Source organism: Aricia agestis, chromosome 18 (assembly GCF_905147365.1).
Source record: "Aricia agestis chromosome 18, ilAriAges1.1, whole genome shotgun sequence".
NCBI classification, from domain to species: Eukaryota; Metazoa; Arthropoda; class Insecta; order Lepidoptera; family Lycaenidae; genus Aricia; species Aricia agestis.
This window is the reverse complement of record NC_056423.1, coordinates 911,763-932,889: the sequence shown is the minus strand read 5'-3', so window position 1 is coordinate 932,889 and position 21,127 is coordinate 911,763. Positions and strand designations below refer to the sequence as shown.

General features: G+C 36.7%; 1 protein-coding gene across 2 annotated transcripts in view; it reads left to right on the top strand.

Moving 5' to 3' along the window:
- Positions 1 to 204: 204 nt before the first annotated feature.
- Positions 205 to 21,127, top strand: part of LOC121735804 — a 152,241-nt gene continuing 131,318 nt past the window's right edge. For both annotated transcript variants that reach the window (XM_042126765.1, XM_042126764.1), the window contains exons 1-2: positions 205 to 423; positions 16,241 to 16,316. In XM_042126765.1, the coding sequence (XP_041982699.1) occupies positions 16,306 to 16,316 (11 nt within the window). In that variant the 5' untranslated portion in view covers positions 205 to 423; positions 16,241 to 16,305. The remainder of the gene's footprint in view (positions 424 to 16,240; positions 16,317 to 21,127) is intronic.

Sequence of the window (21,127 nt, the reverse complement as noted above, 5' to 3'; positions counted from 1 at the left end):
AGTCGTTTATTAATTTCGTACTGTACGAAAACATTAAAAAAAACTAGCTACATTTAACTTTTTTACTCCTATAACTCAACAGTAAAGCACTAATCACAAAGGCGATTACACGCCGTAAAGCCTTTATACACGGCACCGAAAAACAAAAGTCGAACGGAGAGGCGAAGGCTTCGAAAAGCGCGCGAATGCAGTGCAGCGCCGAAGTCCGCGCGCAACGCACGCGCCTCCTGTCAAACTGACAGCTCGCTCGAAATTCAAAATGACGAGATTCTTTTTTAATTACGACCTCACGTAATTTTTTTTTCAGTGCCACGGATTGTGACTACGGAGTGACATTTTGTGCCAGTGTGTGTGTTCTGACTTGTGTGAACTGAAGTCTTGTTTCTTTTCATAGTCGGTTGAAAGGATTTCTGAAAATTGCTGGTAAGACCTTGATTATTTTAATGAAAATTCCAAACATTATGCACTCTATTTTTATCATAGTTATTGTAAAAAGTAATGTGTAAAAAAATTAATTTTATTAGGTACCGCATAGATTTTTTTATGCGCTGTAGTTTAAAATATTTATTTTAATAAAAAAAAAAACATTTCTATTGTAATATAATATTGTAATAATTTTCAACAATAAATTATCACCTTAAACGTTATTTTCATTATATTCTTCATATAAAAATGATTCCCTGCATTTTTTTTTTTATTTATATGTATTTCATACCCAAATTGTTATAGTCGGTAAAAAAAGCATTGTTTATACATCATTTGTAATCATTATTTTAGTCTAATAATGCACCCAAGATGAAAACTATCATTACCGCGGCTGTAGTAATGATGGTTGATTATGTACCAAACAGTATTTTTAATGGTTGTTTTATCCAACTGCGAAGAGACGAGAGGTAATGTTTTATTATTTTATGGTATACCTTTTCTGGTTTAAAATGTAAAGCTTAAATGGCTTGTCGTGTTTGAGCTTTTAAAGTATTGAAGTCTTATTCAGAATAGTTAGGGTCCCCGCAGACTTACAATTTCAAGTTGGCCGACTATCGTACAAACCACAGAAATAGATCAAGATAGAAGCGCAATGTCGCTCCAATTTGTAGGAACACGAGCGTGTCACTTTATTCATATCTACTTCTATCTTGATCTATTTCTGTGGTTTGTACGATAGTCGGCCAACTTAAAGTTGTATATCTGCGGAGCTTTAAGTAGCACTGACAAAAAATGAAAATCCTTAATATAATATTTTATTTCTAGATCAGAAGCTTACTACTTGTTGACCTACCATCATTAAGAGCACTAACTCGGCGAGAAGAACCGGCGTAGAATATCGAAATCTTGTTTTTTTTTTCAAGAACAGTGTAAATAGTCCAGGTTCCCCAGAACATTTTTTTTATTACTCTTATCAAGCATGATAAGACGAACAACAATTTCCTTTGCGAAAATTATCAAAAGTAGTAACTAACAGAGATAAAAAGGATTTAATATTTCGATTTGATGGTCCTAAAATATTATAGACTGTTCTATTTGTAGGACAATGTTACTCTTAAATTTAATAACTATTAATCTATCAATATACAAAAAATCATCTGGTTAGGGTTCTGTTTTAGGGTTCTGTAATCAACAAAACTACGGAACCCTAAAACGGAAAAAAACTTGTAATTTTCTATATAAACCGCGATTACTGGAGATTATCATTCTAAGAATTACCAAGAGGTTTTCCGATGAATCTTTAATAATCTGTGTCCTTATAAGAGGTCAATTTTATTCTTAAATATTCTAAATACAGTGCGAGCTTTTTTAATTTAGCGCCTAGACTAAAAAGGTCAATTACCGCTACCGCCATGTTTCGCAGAGTACAGTATAGTTCGATACATAAAATCTCACGTTTGTTGTCAACCTCCAAAATGTGCGCCAAACTTTATATACATGATACGCCTGGTCAGACAAATATTTATATACTTGGGAGAGCCATGCTTCGGCACGAATGGGCCGGCTCGACCGGAGAAATACCACGTTCTCACAGAAAACCGGCGTGAAACAGCGCTTGCGCCGAGTGAGTGAGTTTACCGGAGGCCCAATCCCCTACCCTATTCCCTTCCCTACCCTCCCCTATTCCCTTCCCTTCCCATCCCTACCCTCCCCTATTACCCTATTCCCTCTTAAAAGGCCGGCAACGCACCTGCAGCTCTTCTGATGCTGAGAGTGTCCATGGGCGACGGAAGTTGCTTTCCACCAGGTGACCCGTATGCTCGTTTGCCCCCTTCTTTCATAAAAAAAATAAAAATATTTTACTTGAAATAATGTTGTAGCAGACCAAACAGTGCAGCGTCTTGAATTGAATTTTCCAAGATCATGACGCAAACAATATAAGAAATTACAACTCTTCGCTTGGTAGAAGATCTTCCTTTGAGATTCTCGAGCTGATTCCCAAAAGCTTTAAGGCAAAATGTTTGCCGGGTAAGCACTATACAGGGTATGATAAAACAAAGCGTTGATACTTTAGGGTTTGTATGAGTCCCCTGTATGAAGTTCGCTGTTCAATGGAGCAGCGCTATTTTTTTTTTTTTTTGTGTCGGTAACGGTACAATTTTGCTCTTTCAGTGCTGCTACTTTCACAGTTCACTCTGTACGCCCTTGCACAGAGTGAAATCTGAAAGTAGTAAGAAAAGGACACACCCTAAATTATTATCACATTGTTTTTTTGTACATTCTGTATTAGCAAAACAACGTTTGCCGGGTTCGTATAGTATATAGTTCTGTTTAGTACCTAATCATTAGTTTACAATCGCCAGCTGCATTACCAACATGTGTTAGTCTTGTGTCGGTAATTTAACATAATTACCGTTCATTTCATATTAGCACCATTACACTATTACAGCAAAACTATGAACATTGCTTACGTTAAAGCAGGAAAAGAACATGCAAGTCCTCTAGGGTTGTTGAGGAAGTGATTATGAGGAAGAGGAGGAGGAAGAGGAATTTTCACGCGCAAATTTAGAGGATGCGGATGAGGAAGAGGATATTTTTTTGAGGAAGAGGATGCGGATGAGGAAGCGGAAGAGGAAGCGGATGAGGAAGAGGATGATAGGAAATTATAAATACTAGCGGACCCAACCCAAAAGTCTTTGTCCTGTCTGTACATAACTAGGTACATAGGTACATTACACAAAAATTAATTAAAAGGGCATTTTCCAGTGGACCAAACTATGAATCTAAACCATTCTCAAAACACACAATATAAAGAATCATCAAAATCGGTCCAGCAATTAAGGAGGAGTTCAGTAACTAGTGTAAGAAAATTAGTTTCAAAATCGACGATCAGACCGAATAATTCGTGTAGTTTTGAAAGTTGGTACAGTTGTTCCTAAAGGTGTCCAGATGAATATATACTGAAAGTCTCCGAGGGTGGGACAAGAGCTTTAAAATATCTCTTTAATGACTTCTACATTAACTACATTAAATTTACTATAAATTACGTCCAAGCATTTTTACTGTACGATCATTACTTCAGGAAATACAGAGTATACGCGCGCACTGTTTTTCCATGTTACAAACGTATTCCCCAATTTACTCCCTGGACAATGCGTTTAGACAAATTATTTTTATACAATACTATGATCTGTTAAAGCTACGTTAGATTTTTTCTAAATTTACTAATAAATAAAAAATAATATGACCCTTAAAAATTGCAAAAAATGAATGCCCCGTACCCCGCCAATCGACCGACCATAAAATAAATTTGAAAGATGTTTACGATAAAATAAAAACGTAGTGGTACCCTCCTCTTGTCCCACCCTCGGAGACTTTTAGTATATTCATCTGGACACCTTTAGGAACAACTGTACCAACTTTCAAAACTACACGAATTATTCGGTCAGACCGAATATTTCCTTAATTTTCCCAGGCTAAACATACACAACAATGCACACAAAAAAAAGATGAGTGAATGATACAATTATCTGGCTCTGGCGTGTGCGTTGCCATGATTGGATACGCGACGCGCATGCGCAGTGAAATTCCTCATAAATTCCTCTTAAATTTTGAGGAAGTGATAGCGGAAGAGGATTTTTTTATTTTTATTTATGAGGATGCGGTAACGGTTGAGGAACCCAAAATATTGCGGAACTTCCTCATTATGAGGAAGCGGAAGAGGAATCCTCAGCAACCCTAAAGTCCTCCGTGTACTTACTATTTACTAGATAACGCCCGCATCTCCATTGCGCCAAAATTCGTTTATAGCGCGGGGACCCTTCATTTTTCCGGGATAAAATGTATTCTATGCCCTTCCCTGATACCTTAAATACATTAAACGCCTCCGTGGTCTAGTGGTATAGAGCGCGGCTCTTGACTCGGAGGTCGTGAGTTCGATTCCCGCGTTGGAAACATGTTATATCCAAGTTTGGTTAGGACGATGCAGGCTGATCACCTGATTGTCTGACAAGTAAGATGATCCATGCGTCGGATGGGCATGTAAAAAGTCGGTCCTGCGCCTGATCTCTCGCCAGTCGTGTCGGTCTTCCGTCCCACTGGGTTATGAGAGTAAAGGAACAGAGAGTGATCTTGTGTACTGCGCACACACTTGGGCACTATAAAATTACTCCTGCGTAGCTGGCCTGGTTTCAATGAAACCGGCCACCGTCACCGAAACCGGTGTGGGAGCTATTATTATAAATACATTTAAAGTGGAGTACGATCACTTAAATTCGTTTCAGCATAATATAATTACATAAAATTGCTTATTATAAAACTACATATATTAATAGACACATCTGTTCATTGTTATTAATTTAAAATGATGATTACTGCGGCGATAGCTGTTTCAAAAAGCCTTTCTTTTATCATACTCGTAATAAAGCAAACTAGCGACAATTTGAGATAAAGTTAAGCCTGTGTTATACATCAAAGAGAATAATAATCACTACGTTTTATTATACATTATTATGTTACTAGATGACGCCCGCAACTCCGTTGCGACAAATTTCGCTTATCGCGCGGGAACCGTACATTTTTTCGGGATGAAAAGTAACCTATGTCCTTTCCCGGGACTCAAAGTATCTCCATTTAAATTTCATCCTGAAATCGGTTGAGCGGTTTGGCGTAGTAATTAACCATTTAGTAATCTGTGGTTTGGCCGTGAAGAGGTAACAGACAGACAGACAGACATGCGTCAAATTCCCATTTATAACATTATTGGATTATGTATAATATGGAATTATGGATATTTAGATGTCAATCATAAATAAGGAAAACGAAATATTAACATTAATATTTAACCTAGGGTTGACTGTATCATGGCTGCAGGCGTAGGTGGGCCTAATAAATAAAAAAAGTTATAATGGTGAAGAAAAACGGATAAGGAATAGATGTGACCATTTTAACTAACCAGTTTTAAACACATAAACGTCATGTACGCGTATGCTCTTGTGCGCTACGCACACACTTTGGCACTACAAAAGTGATTTGCTGCGTCGCTAGCTTGATTTCAATGAAACCGACCACCGTCACCGACACCCCTACGTAGTACACAAGAGCACATCTCTTCGTTCACTCTGATTACCCAATGAGATCGATAATAATCGACACGAATGGCGAGAGATCAGGCGCAGGACCAATTTTTTACATGCCTGCCCGACGCATGGATCATCTTACTTTTCAGACAATCCTAACCAAACTTATCACCCGCCGAGACGAGCCAAGTGATTTTCACCTCGACGACCTCCAAGACAAGAGCTACGCTTTAAGCCACGGGACCACAACGGCTTATTTTTTAATGATTAACACTATAATAGGGTAAAAAAGTGTCATATTAACTAACCAGTTTGTTTGTGTATGTACATAAGTATCCACATGACATACAAACAACGGATCTGTGAAAATATTTGATGATTAATCACGGTGTTTGATCGATGAGTGATGATGCAGTCAGTGGGTCACGGGTTCAAATCCCGTCATATTTCTTAGCTAAATATTAGAGAACAAATTTTTATATTGGGTATTCTTCGAAAATATTTTTTGTAAGTGCTTTATCTGTAGCAGGGTGGCGGTCGTTTTAGAAAAGTTTATTGAAGATTATGGTCATCTATGATCTTTTCATTTCAGTCTACTCGAAATACGTCTTGCAAATTTGTAATCAGGGTCACGAGTTTTATCATTTTTGACGAGTTTATAATTTTTTACCCATCCCAAAGTGCAAAATGCTATTTGAGATGTTTTGACTTCAAAAACGTACCAAAAAGTCGGCCAAGTGCGAGTCGGACTCACGCACAAAGGGTTCCGTACCATTATATATCAAAATTCGGCCAAAATTTTTATTTTTTGTATGGAAGCCCCCCTTAATTTTTTATTTTATTTTAATATTATTATTAAATATTAAAGTACACATATAATTAAAGACTTTAAGAAAAATTCAAGTACCTACCTGTTGTCATTATTGATATAGAGCAAAAAAAGCCAAAAAAATCACGTTTGTTGTATGGGCGCCCCCCTTGAATATTAATTTTATTTTAATTTTTGTATTTGTTGTTATAGCGGCAACAGATATACATAATCTGTGAACATTTCATTTCTCTAGCTATTACCGTTCTTGAGTTACAGCCTGGAGACAGACAGACAGACAGACGGACAGACAACGAAGTCTTAGTAATAGGGTCCCGTTTTTACCCTTTGGGTACGGAACTCTAAAAATTGATCTGTTTTTGACTAAGAGCCATATACGAATACCATAGAGAAAAATAGACATTGGAAACTTGGAATGCGTATTCGAAAATGAAAATGATTCTCCTCGAAAACGTTTCACAGACACAATATGTCGATAAATCGAAAATACAATTAAAGATCACAGAAATAGCTACTGACATCCAATAGAATGTCTTATTGTGATGCATCGGGAAAGAAATCACATGCAAACTAAAGAAAAAAAAAACATGGCGGCCGCGTACCCGAGATCTCGGTCAGGCAGGAGCCGATTTCTTTTGTTTCGAACTTCGGATCAGCCAGTGTTTCGAATCTAGATTCTTTTTTTTCGGCCAGTACCTTTTTCTTTATTGTCTCTGTGCGGCCAGTAAAAAAAGAAAGCGGTGGCTTATGGTCGCCCATTGATATTCGACGTTCAAATTTAAATATTTGCTCGAGCGGACTTCATCTGTATTCTCGTTTTAAAATCACTGTTCGCTATCTCAATATTTTATTGTTACTATTTAGGCGTAGCCGAGCGCATGACTCACACTTTGAAATTCAATTTTCCAGGGGAATGTCTATTTGGTTTTTTAAAACAAAACAAGTATAGCCTTTTTTAACTCATATGCTTAGTTTGTAAAGATCTTTTATGAGATGTTTAGAACAGTGTTGTTGATTTCTTTACGTGTTTGACGTCAGCTAATTAAAATCGGATAGATGAACTCCTGACAAAATTTCCTCAGAATTGTTTAATATACGCTTATACACGGGGTATTTTACATTTTAACAGTTGAGGTAGACACCCATGAAACCCCTGGGCCTGACCGTCGAAAATTGTACAAAGTTTTTCCTCTCAAATATAATATAGGTACGTATCGCATATTATATAGATTTTTTCTCAAACTGCTTCACCAAAATCGTGAAAAAATTACTACTAAAATACAGTACAAAATCATAACGAGAATTCCAAAACCAGGACCATCTGTCCAAGGAGCCTTCAGGTTGTTCTTGGAGTTAAGAGTCCATTAACAAGTTGGGGTAACCTTAAACAAAGCACCCTGCTAAGTGCCACTAAAGACCACCCCGCCCTTCGCGCGTGCTAATGTATTATATACACAGTATGATTATATACAGTAGAGCGAGTAGTTTAAAATATACAGACATTGTATAAATTGTATGCAGTATAGTGAGGTTTCTAAAGCTCGAGTTCTAGTTTTCAAAGCCCTCCAGAAGACTTTAGATCGTGGCTTTTGATTCAGTGGTCGTGGGTTTGATGTTGGAAAAATGTTGTTTCCAAGTTTGGTTAGGACAATACAGGCTGATAGATATCGTAAGATGATCCATGTGGGATCATCGGATGGGCGTGTAAAAGTTGATCTTCCACCTGATCTTTCGCCAGTAGTATCGTCCATAGGTAATGAGAGTAGATAAAAAGAGAGCTCTTATACAGTGCATACTCTTGGACACTATAAATTCATTCCTGCGTCGCCGGTCTGGTTTCAATACAACCCATCACCGTCACCGAAAATGGCTTTAGAGGTGTTGTGTGTTGTATGAGGTGGTGTTACATGTCCACGTGTTAAGCGTTTTTGATAACACGGCTGAGTTTATCTACTGTATGATATTATATTGTGGTGATGTGTAAATGTTTGTCAATCGTCTCCGAGGTCGATTCTGCCATGTTCTGAGTAACCGGACGGCAGACGAACCCCAATTGGAATATGTACCTATTTTTTTAAAGTGAGAACACGTTTATACGTGGGAGAGCCATACTTTTGCACGAATGGGCCAGCTCGACGGGGGAAATACCACGTTCTCACAGAAAACCGGCGTGAAACAGCGCTTGCGCTGTGTTTCGCCGAGTGAGTGAGTTTACCGGAGGCCCAATCCCCTAACCTATTCCCTTCTCTACCCTCCCCTATTCCCTTCCCTTCCCATCCCTATCCTCCCCTATTGCGTTATTCCCTCTTAAAAGGCCGGCAACGCACCTGCAGCTCTTCTGATGCTGCGAGTCTCCATGGGCGACGGAAGTTGCTTTCTATCAGGTGACCCGTTTGCTCGTTTGTCCCCTTATTTCATAAAAAAAAAACAATTTATTTGATCAGTTTTGAAAGTTTTTCGATAAAAAAGTGAGAAACAATAAGATATGTACTAGGTTATGACCCGTAAATTTTGTATGATCTATCTCCTTAATTTTATCACGATAATAAACCTTCCCTGGACTTCCACGGACTAAAATTTGGCAAGACGGTTTTGCCGTTTTCGAGTTTAAGCGAGATTAAAAAATTGTTTTTTTTTTCAATTTTATTATTATCTATAACATTTCATCAATTATTTATATTCATACTGAATTTACCAAAAGAGGACGGACGGACGAACAGAGTGTTTCCCTGTAGTATTCATTGCTTTGCCTGTTACTATAATATTATTACCTACTAATAATTAAAGTGCGACAAGGCTTTAAATGAACGTGGGTGGGGGCGCTGCTGGTAAAGGAGAACTGCCAAAAATAACGTTTTTGTATGATAGCAGCGTTAGTTCCTTTTTACGCCACGTTCATAATATAAAGCCTTGTCGAGCTCTATATCTTATGATAATAGACATATTCTTATATATGTTTTGTAAAAGCTAGCAAAGCAAAGCAGTTCTAGAATAAAGTTATTATTCCTTATAGGCCTATAAATTAATATGGTAATTTATGTATGGCTTCTTGTTACTAAAAGTAATAAAATCTTAATAGTAATAAATTTGATTAACACTCAAACAACTTTCGATGAGTGTAAAATAAGCATTAAACTGGGAACCTTGTGAATCGTTTTATTGTTATAACTTATAATAGACAGACTAAAGTATCAAATCACTCATTCTGTTTATTTGAGATTTAATGTTTCTACTTAAGTGTTTGTTTAAATACATTTTTCATATATATTATACTTATAGTTTTTTTATACAGATGTTGCCTGCAATTTGTGCTGTCCCGAGGATCAAATTTATCTTTTATTATTTCGATTGAGATGCTTGTGGTTTTGACAAGATATAGTTAGTGGCGAACAGATAATAATTTCGCTTTTAAAGCCGATTTACAGTATTCGAATTCAGTGATCCAAACCAGCGCTTTTTTGCAAAAAAATTAAGCACTGGGATTTCCAGTGCCCGTTTATATTATGCCAATAGTTATCAAGCGCAAAATTTTATCACTCGATTGGAATAATGTATAGTCTGTCAAGAAAGTGAAGCGATTAAAAAGTGGCCACATCGTGTTGTTCATCCCTTTCAAATCATTCTAAGAGAAAAGGGATGACACTACGATGTTGCTACTTTTTAATTGCTTCACTTTCTTGACAGACTATAAACCGGCCATTGTAATAATTTTAGGTAACATTGTATCCGTAAATTATCAATAAAAACATTTCTGTAAAGAATAAACCATAACCTTTCCTCTACTATTATACATATCATACGAAAATTTTACATTTAAATAATATGTCGCATCCATTATGTTCCGTTCTGCTATTACACTGGCAGAACTAATGCGCGTCTTATCATAATACTCATCGACGTTTTGACATTTGGGCAATACTGTTACTAATAACGTTGCTTTTCTTAAAAATGTCAACTAAGTAGAGCGGAAAGGTTGTTGGAACTAGATGTTGCTTGAACCGTACATGTTTCAGGGAAAAAAAACATCATATTGTGTCATATTGTCTGGGACTTAGTCCCCGACAATATGACACATGATGGTTTTTATGTGTTTATGTGTCTATCAAATTACGTCCAAGTCGGTTTATGCGTGAAACAGACAGACATACGTAATAAGCAGCCGTCATATCATGACGTCCAAAACTATAATATGTGGTGATGTCAAAAACAAACCATTTGTGGCCTTTTCTAAGTCAGGCTCTGTGCTTAAAAACATACTAAAGAATACAATACATAATATGCAATGAAAGTTAGCTCAAATTTCCTTGAACAATTCACTGAGAAACCAATACACATTCTTTTCCGGTCGGGTAAAAAGAACAAGATGTGTAGATAGGTACACAGAGCAACAATTTAACAGCAACTACTGGAATGGCCTGGGAAAATTTATCACAGCGAAAACAAACAATAAAGAAACAATATGAAACATTAGATTCTGAACGAACAAATGGAATAAAACGTCCATGCTCTGTCCTTTTCCCGCCTACCGGTTTGGAGCGGGACGGAGAAATGTCGTAGGTCATTAGGTCCGAACCACAGATTGTGGAAAGTGAAAGACATTCGGTGTTTTAAGCAAATACCAAAAAAAATCTAATTAAATAAACTATTTTAGTCTTAATAATCGGCCAAGTGCGAGTTGGACTCGCGCACGAAGGGTTGCGTACCATTATAGAGCAAAAATAGGTAAAAAATGTGTTTTTTGTATGGGAGCCCCCCTTAATTTTTTATTTTATTTTAATATTATTCTCAAACATATAATTAAGGCCTTTGTGAAAATATCAAATGCCTACCTGTTGCCATAATTGATATTGAGCAAAAAAGGCCAAAAAAATCACGTTTGTTGTATGGGAGCCCCCTTTAAATATTAATTTTATTTTGTTTTTAGTATTTGTTGTTATAGCGGCAATAGATATACACAATCTGTGAAGTCTAGCTAAAGCGGTTCTTGAGATACAGCCAGGAGACAGACAGACGGACAGACAGACATCGAAGTCTCATGAATAGGATCCCGTTTTCACCCTTTGGGTACGGAACCCTAAAAATGCGAGATTTGAGTAAGTGTAGACTGTTGAAAAAAATTGCTAATAATGTCATTAATTAATGCTTGAGAAAATAATAATATGTGGTCCAAATTACAAGGAGTTTATTTTGCACGCGGCCAGAACTTACGCCGCTATTTTTTCGCATGTGGACGAAATAACATAACAACTAACGTTGACATCATTTTTATTGACAACTGTTTTGCATCCACGCTCCCATGACAATGTCATGTTTGTGACATGACATGACAATTGTCTGTAGTTGGTGTGTTCCGAAATATAACCCAGTATCATAGCGTCTAGAATCGACGCCATACTGTTGATTCGCCCTAAAATAAACACCACTACATTGACGTATACTGATTTTGGTGCCATATACATCAGAGAGTTTGTTTCTTGGGATGTCATAATGCATGTATGACATCCAAAATGACATCCAGAAACTAAGACAGCAATCACTCATTTCATCCACCAGTACCACAACAGCATGGCGTCAGAAGCATTGACCTAGTTAATCGACATTTTACTGGGTTATATTTTGAAACATACCCTAGCTGCATCATGTCCCTTTAGATTACCTTTGCCACTAACTAACGAAAAATGCCATGTCTATCCCTCTAAAGTCTAGAGTTTACCTTGTAGGGTTCGCAATATGCCAATATGGAGTCAGCGTGACTTTTGTAGGCAGTAACAATAGATTTAGTTATACGTCAATGACCCAAGATGGCAGATAACAGAAATTAACTGTGGGGATTATTGAATTTCAGACCAATTAGGTAAAGTATCAGAGAAATAATAATGATTTTAAATTTTGTTAGTCTCGTCCGTACTGCTAAACCGATTTGGCTGATTTTAGTCTGGAAATATTCGTGAAAGTTCAGGAAAGGTTTAGATACATTAGAATTTAGAAGGCAATAGTGATTCGAAACTCACGGGTCTAATCTAGTTTTTTTACAATAATGCATCCCACACTGGTTTCTCAGTGGTAGAAAATTGGGGATTATCTACTTCATAAGAGGTTGTAAGCAACTTTCATGCCGTATCCACACATGCCGCCGGCTTTTTTTTTATTTTACCATTTATTTCAGGCATATGCCCATAATACAAATACCTTACAGACTAACATACATATTCATATTATAATAAATACCTTAAGGACTAACATACATATTACGTAATTTGTTTAGATATTTCATGTTTTACTAGGATTAATTATTGCAATGTTTTCACGCTAGAGACATCAGTTTAAATAGAAGTCTTTGGCTATCTCTAGCCAAAGACTTCTATTACTTTATATACTATTAGCACTAGAATAGATAGTAAACACAATTTTTTGTTCTGCGTTAGACAACTTTTCTGTCAATATTCAGATATGAGGTGTGCTGTCGGATTTTGGGTGGATTATTAACTGTATGCGCTTGTAGCACCCTCTGCTCTGAACTTTGCGTAATATTCCCTGTTTATTATTAAACATCGAAGTCTGGTTTCTCATTAATTATAAGTAAACTTTAAAGCAATATGTTAACAAAGCGGCTGACAAAAGCTAGTTATAAATAAACCATTAAACGTTACATTTTGGTTTAACCGCCATTTAAGGTTAATAAGTTGATAGCGCCATGTTTGGAGCTTGGCTCAATATATTATTATAACAGAGACCTGATATTTAGTATCGTTGTTGACAATTAAAGACGTGAGTGGAAGAACCAGATAACGAACATTTAAGTCTATACATTTTATAACATAAGGATAATTAAAAAAATTAGTTTGTTATTATTTTTAGCAATATTTCGCGGAATATTGCTAAAAATAATAACAAACTAAATTTCAAGCTATGGATTTCCGCAAAGTAACGCCTGATTCCATTAACTATTACTATTTTTTCCCCTTATAATAATTTACAAATAAACCTTGTAACATCTGGGAAATACAAGTGGCTACACATATTATAATCCACATTTTTTTATTTCAAATCATTGTCCAGGCCCTAATTAAAAAACTGCCGTTTTTTTGCACAAATGGGGGCTCAATTGTGCAAAAAAACGGCATTTTTGTAACTGTTACTTATCTGCTTCTTCCACTCATGTATTTAATTACTTTACTAACCGAGTTGGCTTTTCGGAGGTGGGTAAATTGTCATTTGATTCAGGGCTATCAGCCAAAATATGTAGAAGGTATGACATAACATCCCACTTGACTTGACTCATAGCCGCACTTAGAAAGATTGTATCATAATTTCTTTGTAATAAAGCTCTTAATTTAATTAAAGTTAGCCTAATTTTATTGCTAAAATATGTATGTACCATCCAGGAAATTGATTTCTAGGCAGTTGACGGACCAACGTCATTTGGTCGGCTTATGCCAATTCAATGTTAGCGGTCGGATGGGTTTGACGTAACGCGGCCAAATTACTTAGATCCGCCATCTGCCTAGAAGTCAACTTCTTTGATAGTTTTGATTTAGAATTTCAACAGTTATTTTAACTAAGGCATTTTACCTGCGCCCTGAATAGGGATGATGACAAGGTCAAAGATTAACGAATTTTGTTAATAAAATAAAGAAATTACGGTAAAAAATAAGTGCTCCCAAAATTTCAGTTCGATAGCATTTGTATTTTTTTTGTTATGCGCCTTCAAAGTTGGATAATCACGTCGAATTTTTTTTCGAACAAATTTCTTAATATTTGTATACCATCCGATAACTTATGCAATTAAAAGCAACTTTTGTTAAGAAACCACTTTCATAAACGCAATATTTAATATACCTACCAAACAAAGTTCTCTCCCGCTGCGTACAAACTACGAAAGAGTGACGTCAGTCTTTCGTAGCACTTTGTATGGAGCGTTTCGGGCCGGTCTATTTTATGAGATGTTTGAATTGTCATATCTTGGTGAATTTTTAAGCTATCAGAGTAATTCTTTCAGCGATGTTTCTATTTTTTAAGGGTCTTTCAATTACCAATAAGAAAAAAATTAGTCATCATGCCTATTGTATAATGGTCCAATAAAGTTCGTTGTACACTAAGCACATTTTCGGCTACGTCACTTTAAGACAAATTATAGAGTTGTGCCCAACAATTTCGGCTTAGCTCGTTTAGAGCCGATTACTTTAGTAACATATATAATTTTACCGCCATCTTAAAATATAATTGATCTCGTTGTGTTTGATGAATTGTTTTACCTAACATGGCATATACATACATATAAACATCTATGTGTGGGAATTTGTAGTTGATATATTACATTAAAATAATATCGATTTCTTAGTTACCCAGATGATGCCCGCAACTCCGTTGCGCTAAAATTTGTTTATCAATTATTTAAAATGCTGGGGACTCAAAAAAAATTGCGTCTTTGGTGGTTTCAAGGATAACGGTGTTTACACTAACATCTTGTATTGTGTCTGCGATACCCACGATGGAGGTGCTACCAACTATGTTTTTTTTTATGAAATAAGGGGGCAAACGAGCAAACGGGTCACCTGATGGAAAGCAACTTCCGTCGCCCATGTACACTCGCAGCATCAGAAGAACAGGGATTAGGGTAATAGGGGAGGGTAGGGAAGGGAAGGGAATAGGGGAGGGTAGGGAAGGGAATAGGGTAGGGGATTGGGCCTCCGGTAAACTCACTCACTCGGCGAAACACAGCGCAAGCCCTTTTTCACGCCGGTTTTCTGTTCCGAGCCGGCTCATTCGTGCCGAAGCATAGCTCTCCCACGTATATTTGGGAACATAACACTCCATATACGTGCCTGTGTTCTATTGGTAGTGTCATCTGCCACATAGGCATGCCAACCTGATCAGTGTTAATTACACTTACGCCAATGACGAGGGATCATCTCAACATGGCGACTCCCACCGCCATATTAGGTCATTGTAATGCTCGCCGCGGAAACCTGTAATAAAGTTTTTTTATAAGTGTTTACGTATGAGTTAATTAAGTGGTTTCCTTTTAAGTTGTGTATACTACAGACTTCAAACGACTGCATATTTTATTTTACAAAAAAACTCTATTTTCTTCCTTGTTTCTTTATCAGTGCTTAACAAAATCAGTTCATTAGGAAAATGTCTATTTAATGCAAATTAACTAAAATAAACCTATCTTTATATAGCAGTAATTTTTGGTAAAATCGACTGCAGAAAATTATTATTTTCTGTTATAATATTATTATGTAGTAAACTCGAAAACTCTCGGAACTTGGTTTACTCGGAAAAAATAAGTAAAAACTACGTCAAAATAAGTTAAACGTAGCTTTAAGTCACCCTCACTTTGCCATAGGTAGGTACAGCTGGTGAAAAAAAATGTAAGCTAATAAATATAATTAAACAATATTAAAAAGCCGTCAGTGTCTGTAGGTATATATACATAACGTCGTCTAATCTCATGCTACGTATATGTGTAATAATATCTAATATATAAAATTCTCGTGTCACAATGTTAGGCCGCGTACTCCTCCGAAACGGCTTTACTTATTTTAACCAAATTTTATATGCATATTCAGTGGGTCTGCGAATCGGCTACTGGGTACTTTAATAATAAGTATGTCACCATGGCAACGTCCATCGCTTTCCCGTCGCACAAACAATGGCCGCCGTCAGTCTCGAGTTGTAATAATTTACTATTATTTATTCAACAAATGCACTTATCGATATAAAAAGTAGCCAGTAGCCGATTCTCAGACCTACTGAATATGCATATAAAATTTGGTAAAAATCAGTAAAGCCGTTTCGGAGGAGTACGGTCACTAACATTGTGACACGGGAATTTTATATGTAAGAAGAAAAACATAGAAGACATCGATGATGATGATGTATTGCGTCATGCGTGTTGCAGGTAGCGGGTGCGCGGTGGGCGGCGGGCGCGCTAATGATGACAACTGCGGCGAGTCACACACCACCATGTTTACAAGGTAAGCACCGAAGTAGTGCCAATTTTTAATTGGTAGTACATACCAAATACTTTTGTATTTTAACAAAAACATAATTTACCGAAGAATTTAAGATTAGTCGGTCGGACTACTGACTAATCTATATTCGGTGTTTATGATCTTACAGCACACATCAACACGAAATGGACAGTAAGCAGTTCAGTATAGCTGGGATCCGTTGCTAAAAATGGTTTGCACAATAGGCAATTGGAATACCAAATTAAGTATTTAAATATTGACATTTTGACCACACCATTCAAAGAGCGAAACTACATTCGACGCATAGAATTGAGCACCTAATCGAGTCAAAAATGCTCAAATCAAACAGTTCACGAACAGTCAACATTTAAGTCAACAGTTTGCAATGAGTGTTGCATCTGTTCTTGGAGCCTAGAGCCTAACGACAGCATTATAAGTGGCATTAATATAATGAACAAACAAACCTCAAATCAATTTACTTAGGTGTTAAACTGTGACCACAATATAAATGTATACAGTAGAGTAACTTAGCCGTTTGTGCAAATCAAGCTAGCTCAACACACATATAATATGATTTGTCACGCGTAATTCTTATACTCTCTTCGTTGACTAATTGTACATGCCATTACGAACAAGTAGAGGGGCATATCCATTACACATTACCCATGATGGACGTAGATTTTAAATGCTGCGCTTCACAATCATGATTTAAATCCTCATTATATATCAGGATTTAATGCAAATACATTTCTTTGAGTTACTTTAATGTACGCACACATTATGAGTGGGAATAGTGAGGCGGTCACATTTTTGAAACATGTTTTATGACTAAGTTCGCGATAGTTAATAAAGCACGTATGGGAAATGCCACCCCGCTGCTCCCGTCATAATTTGCGCCTACTTTTAAACCACTCTTAAGTATGCGTGCGCCAATCCGAAATTAGTTTCAAGCTACTAGCTAGTCTACTGTATGTATATTTTCTACTATAATTATGTCTTTTTGTACCATCGAGGAAATTGATTCCTAGGTAGTCGACAGACCAACGTCATTTGGTCGGATTTTGGTCAATTTAATGTTAATTGTGATCTGTCGGCTGGGTTTGACGTAACGCGACCAAACTACGTAGGTATCAACTTTTCCACTCTTACTTACTTGCGTGCGCCAATTCGTAATTAGTTTCAAGCTACTCTACTGTATGTATATTTTCTCCTATACTATGTCTTTTTGTACTATGACCGACTTGTCTATGCTAGCGCTACTATTGATCCAGTCTATTTGAAATCAATTTACCGTACCGACAATTGTTTGAGTTTGACAAACTCATTGCTAATTAAGTAAATACAGTGCTCCCAGTGTGATAATGCGCATAGAAATTTTCGTAATTTTTCGGCAATGGTCGTATTTCCCGACCGCCGGAAGATGTCGCTGCAAGTGCTGTTTTAAACTTAACTTTAAGAAAAACAGCGCTTTGCAGCGACGTAGAGGCGCCTGACGTTGCTTGGACTTTACCATGGTAACGCCGTGATGGCTTCCAGGTGAGTTATAGCACTTATTGACTGACCGGCGACATCGGACAGCCACCGGCTATAACATGATATATTTTACTTCTATTTCCTTTGAACAAGGTGCAAAATGCAAGTGCATTGTTTGGGGCTCTTACGTTTCATAGATTCGGGTGTTTTCGTGATTACGACAATTAGCGAAGATTCCCATGCGCATTATTAATTTGAGAGAACTGTACACGAATGACGTCACAAATTACGCAGAATCGAGAAATCGTAGTATCTATCTATAGACGCTTCACACCTCGTCTGTCTGGCCACGTGCTAAGTTCTTGAAGAATTTGTGTAACAGACTACGGAGATATATTTAAAACTTTTCTTACTACGTATCCAAAGCCTAAATTATAAAGTTGTAGTTTATTTTCGAACGCCAATCTTACCAACTATTAGGCTTGATCTCGGATTAGCGGCCAAACTGCGCGTTTGTATTATAAATCCAGCCTATAACACAGATTTTTTGGCACAGATATAGATAATAGAATAGACCACTGGAAAGCATATAGGCTACTGTGTTGTGAGTAAAAGGTACGATTTTGGCGGAATTCCTTAAGAGGCTCTCCCTAGGATGATGCCGTAATTTACCGTTTTTAGAGCCATATTAACTCACAATTTGAAAGCTACAAAATTATAATAAAAAATACAGCAATAATCTTCAGCATATTATGAACACTCATTTCTCCGTTATCAATTTCCTATTTCTGTTTATTATACTCCTGATATCAGCTTCCTAAGTAATACCAATTTATTTAAATTCAAGCAAAAATTAAGTATCTCCCTAGTATTTAAAAGTTACGTTTATTTGAAACACACGCCAATAGATCGACAATTTCATTAACAACATATTTGCCGTTTAAATTTTTTTAGGTCAATTTTGAACCAAGTTTAGTTAAAAAATAGGATTTTTGTGCGATCTCGGCAATTGTATGGTCAAGGTCGTAAAAAAATGAAAAAAAAGTACGTCTAATATCTATAGCTGTCTCCCTTACCTCAAGCCTATACCGCAGAACGCGATAGAGACAACTGCAGAAAATCAACGATTCGTTGTCCCCTGATTCCTGCTCCAAAACATAACCGATTTAAGTACTTTTTTCATTTAACATTAAAGAAAGGTTTGAGCTGGGTTCCTATGTTTTTTTTTGTATAATCTAGCCAAATCTGTTTTCTGGATGTTTGAACACAGCGGAAAATCTGGCCATTTTTTTGGGTTTTTGAACGTTCATATCTTATTTAATAATTAAATTATGAAAAAAAAGAAAACATAGGGACATTGTATTAGTGGCCGTAGATATTCAGGAAAAAAATTATAAGTCTACCAGCATTATCCATGGAGGAAACAGGGGACAACGTTTGTATGGAAAAAAGGGTGGTGTCTCCTCTTAATCACGCGCACACTACGCGGAACGTTTAGTATTATAGAAATCACGCAAAACAAAAAACCGGTAACGTCACAGAAAATCTAGTATATTCTAGTATTTATATAAATTGTGACGTACGGTACGTTCTACGTAGTAGGTACGCTATTACACAACACGTCGTGCTTACTAAATTATTGCATTTCGCGAAAATCAGTGTCATCTTATAATTGTGAAAATTTCATTAGAGTGAAGCGTCATCGACTCGTGATGGTTTATATAACTGTAACTTTGTTCTTTTTTAGGGTTCCGTACCCAATGGGTAAAAACGGGACCTTATTTAAAGGGATATTATAAAACTTCACTGTCTGTCTGTCTACAAAAACACAATTTTGGCCTAATTTTGCTCTATGTAAGGAATCTGTCGTGTGCGAGTCTGACTCGCACTTGGTCGATTTTATATTTTAAAAATTAGAGCTCTATATCCATCGAGAGTCGAGACATTTAATTATTACTAGATTTCCCGGGATAAAAAGTGTCCTATGTCCTTTCCCGGGACTCAAAGTATACTTTGAGTCCCGGGAAAGGACATAGGACACTTTTTTGCTGGGTATGGATATATCCATACCCAGCAAAATCGGTGCAGTGGCTTAGGCGTGAAGAGGTAACAGACAGATGACAGACAGACAGATAGACAGACAAACAGTAGGATCAAACTTGAATTGAATGAAGTGTTTGACAAATTATCTTTGACGATCTCTGTGGCTCAGTGGGTGGGCTGTCGGTAGCTCAAGCCGCGGTCGCGGGTTCGAATCCCGCCGACGGAACAAAAAGTTTTCAAAGTTCCTGGGTCATGGATGTGTATTAAATATGTGTATTATATAATATATTTCCGTTGTTTGGTACCTGTAACACCAGTCCTTCAGGTACTTAGCACGGGGCCAGACTGACGTGGTGTGAAGCGTCCTTAGATAATATTATATTATTATATTATATTATTTAATTACAGTTAAGTAATTAATGTTGTCTCTGAGTACGGCACTATTGTCTACTATTTAATGATTACTTTTAATTAACTTTATTAAATTGTTTCTTGCGCATAGTTGTATTAAACTAAGACTTAAATCAATCTGCCGTTGACAGAAAAACTATAGGAAGCCATTATGGAGACATCATGTTATTTATTGAAATTTTATTCACGAATAACTGAGGTTCTACTGTCGTTCGATTTATCTATGTTAACATTGACATCCATACTAATATTATAAATGCGAAAGTGTGTCTGTCTATTACCTGTACACGCCCAAACTGCTAAACCGATAGAGCTGGGTATAGAAATACTTCCCGGGAAAGGACATGGTATACTTAATTTTTATCCCGGAGAAATGAACAGTTCACGCGCGTTAAACGAATTTTGGTGCAACGGAGTTGCAGGCGCCATATAGTTTATTGCAAATCCAAATAATGTTAGCAATATACTTTATATTTGCTCGCCAATTCGTCAGCGCCATTATAATTTGGCAGTTGTTATGTATTTAGGCGCGCTAACGAGTGACGCCATGTTGGGTCTGTGACGTCATCGACGCTAATTCTCCATCATAAGGTAAATAGGTTACATTCCTGTTTCGTTATCACTGTGTTACAGCTGGTAAAATCAGTGCATTTACTGTGAAAAGACGAATAATAAAATAAGAAATTAGAAGTAGACCGATACTCCGTTTTTCCAAAACTCACGCGAAAACCATTTTTCCGGAATAAACATTAAATTATATTATGTCTTTTTTTCGGGACTCAAAGTATCTCTATACCAAAGTTTAGCAAAATAGGTTCAGCGGTTTGGACGTGGAGTGACACACTTTCTATTTATAATGTATGGATTTTGAATATTTTTGTTGGCTT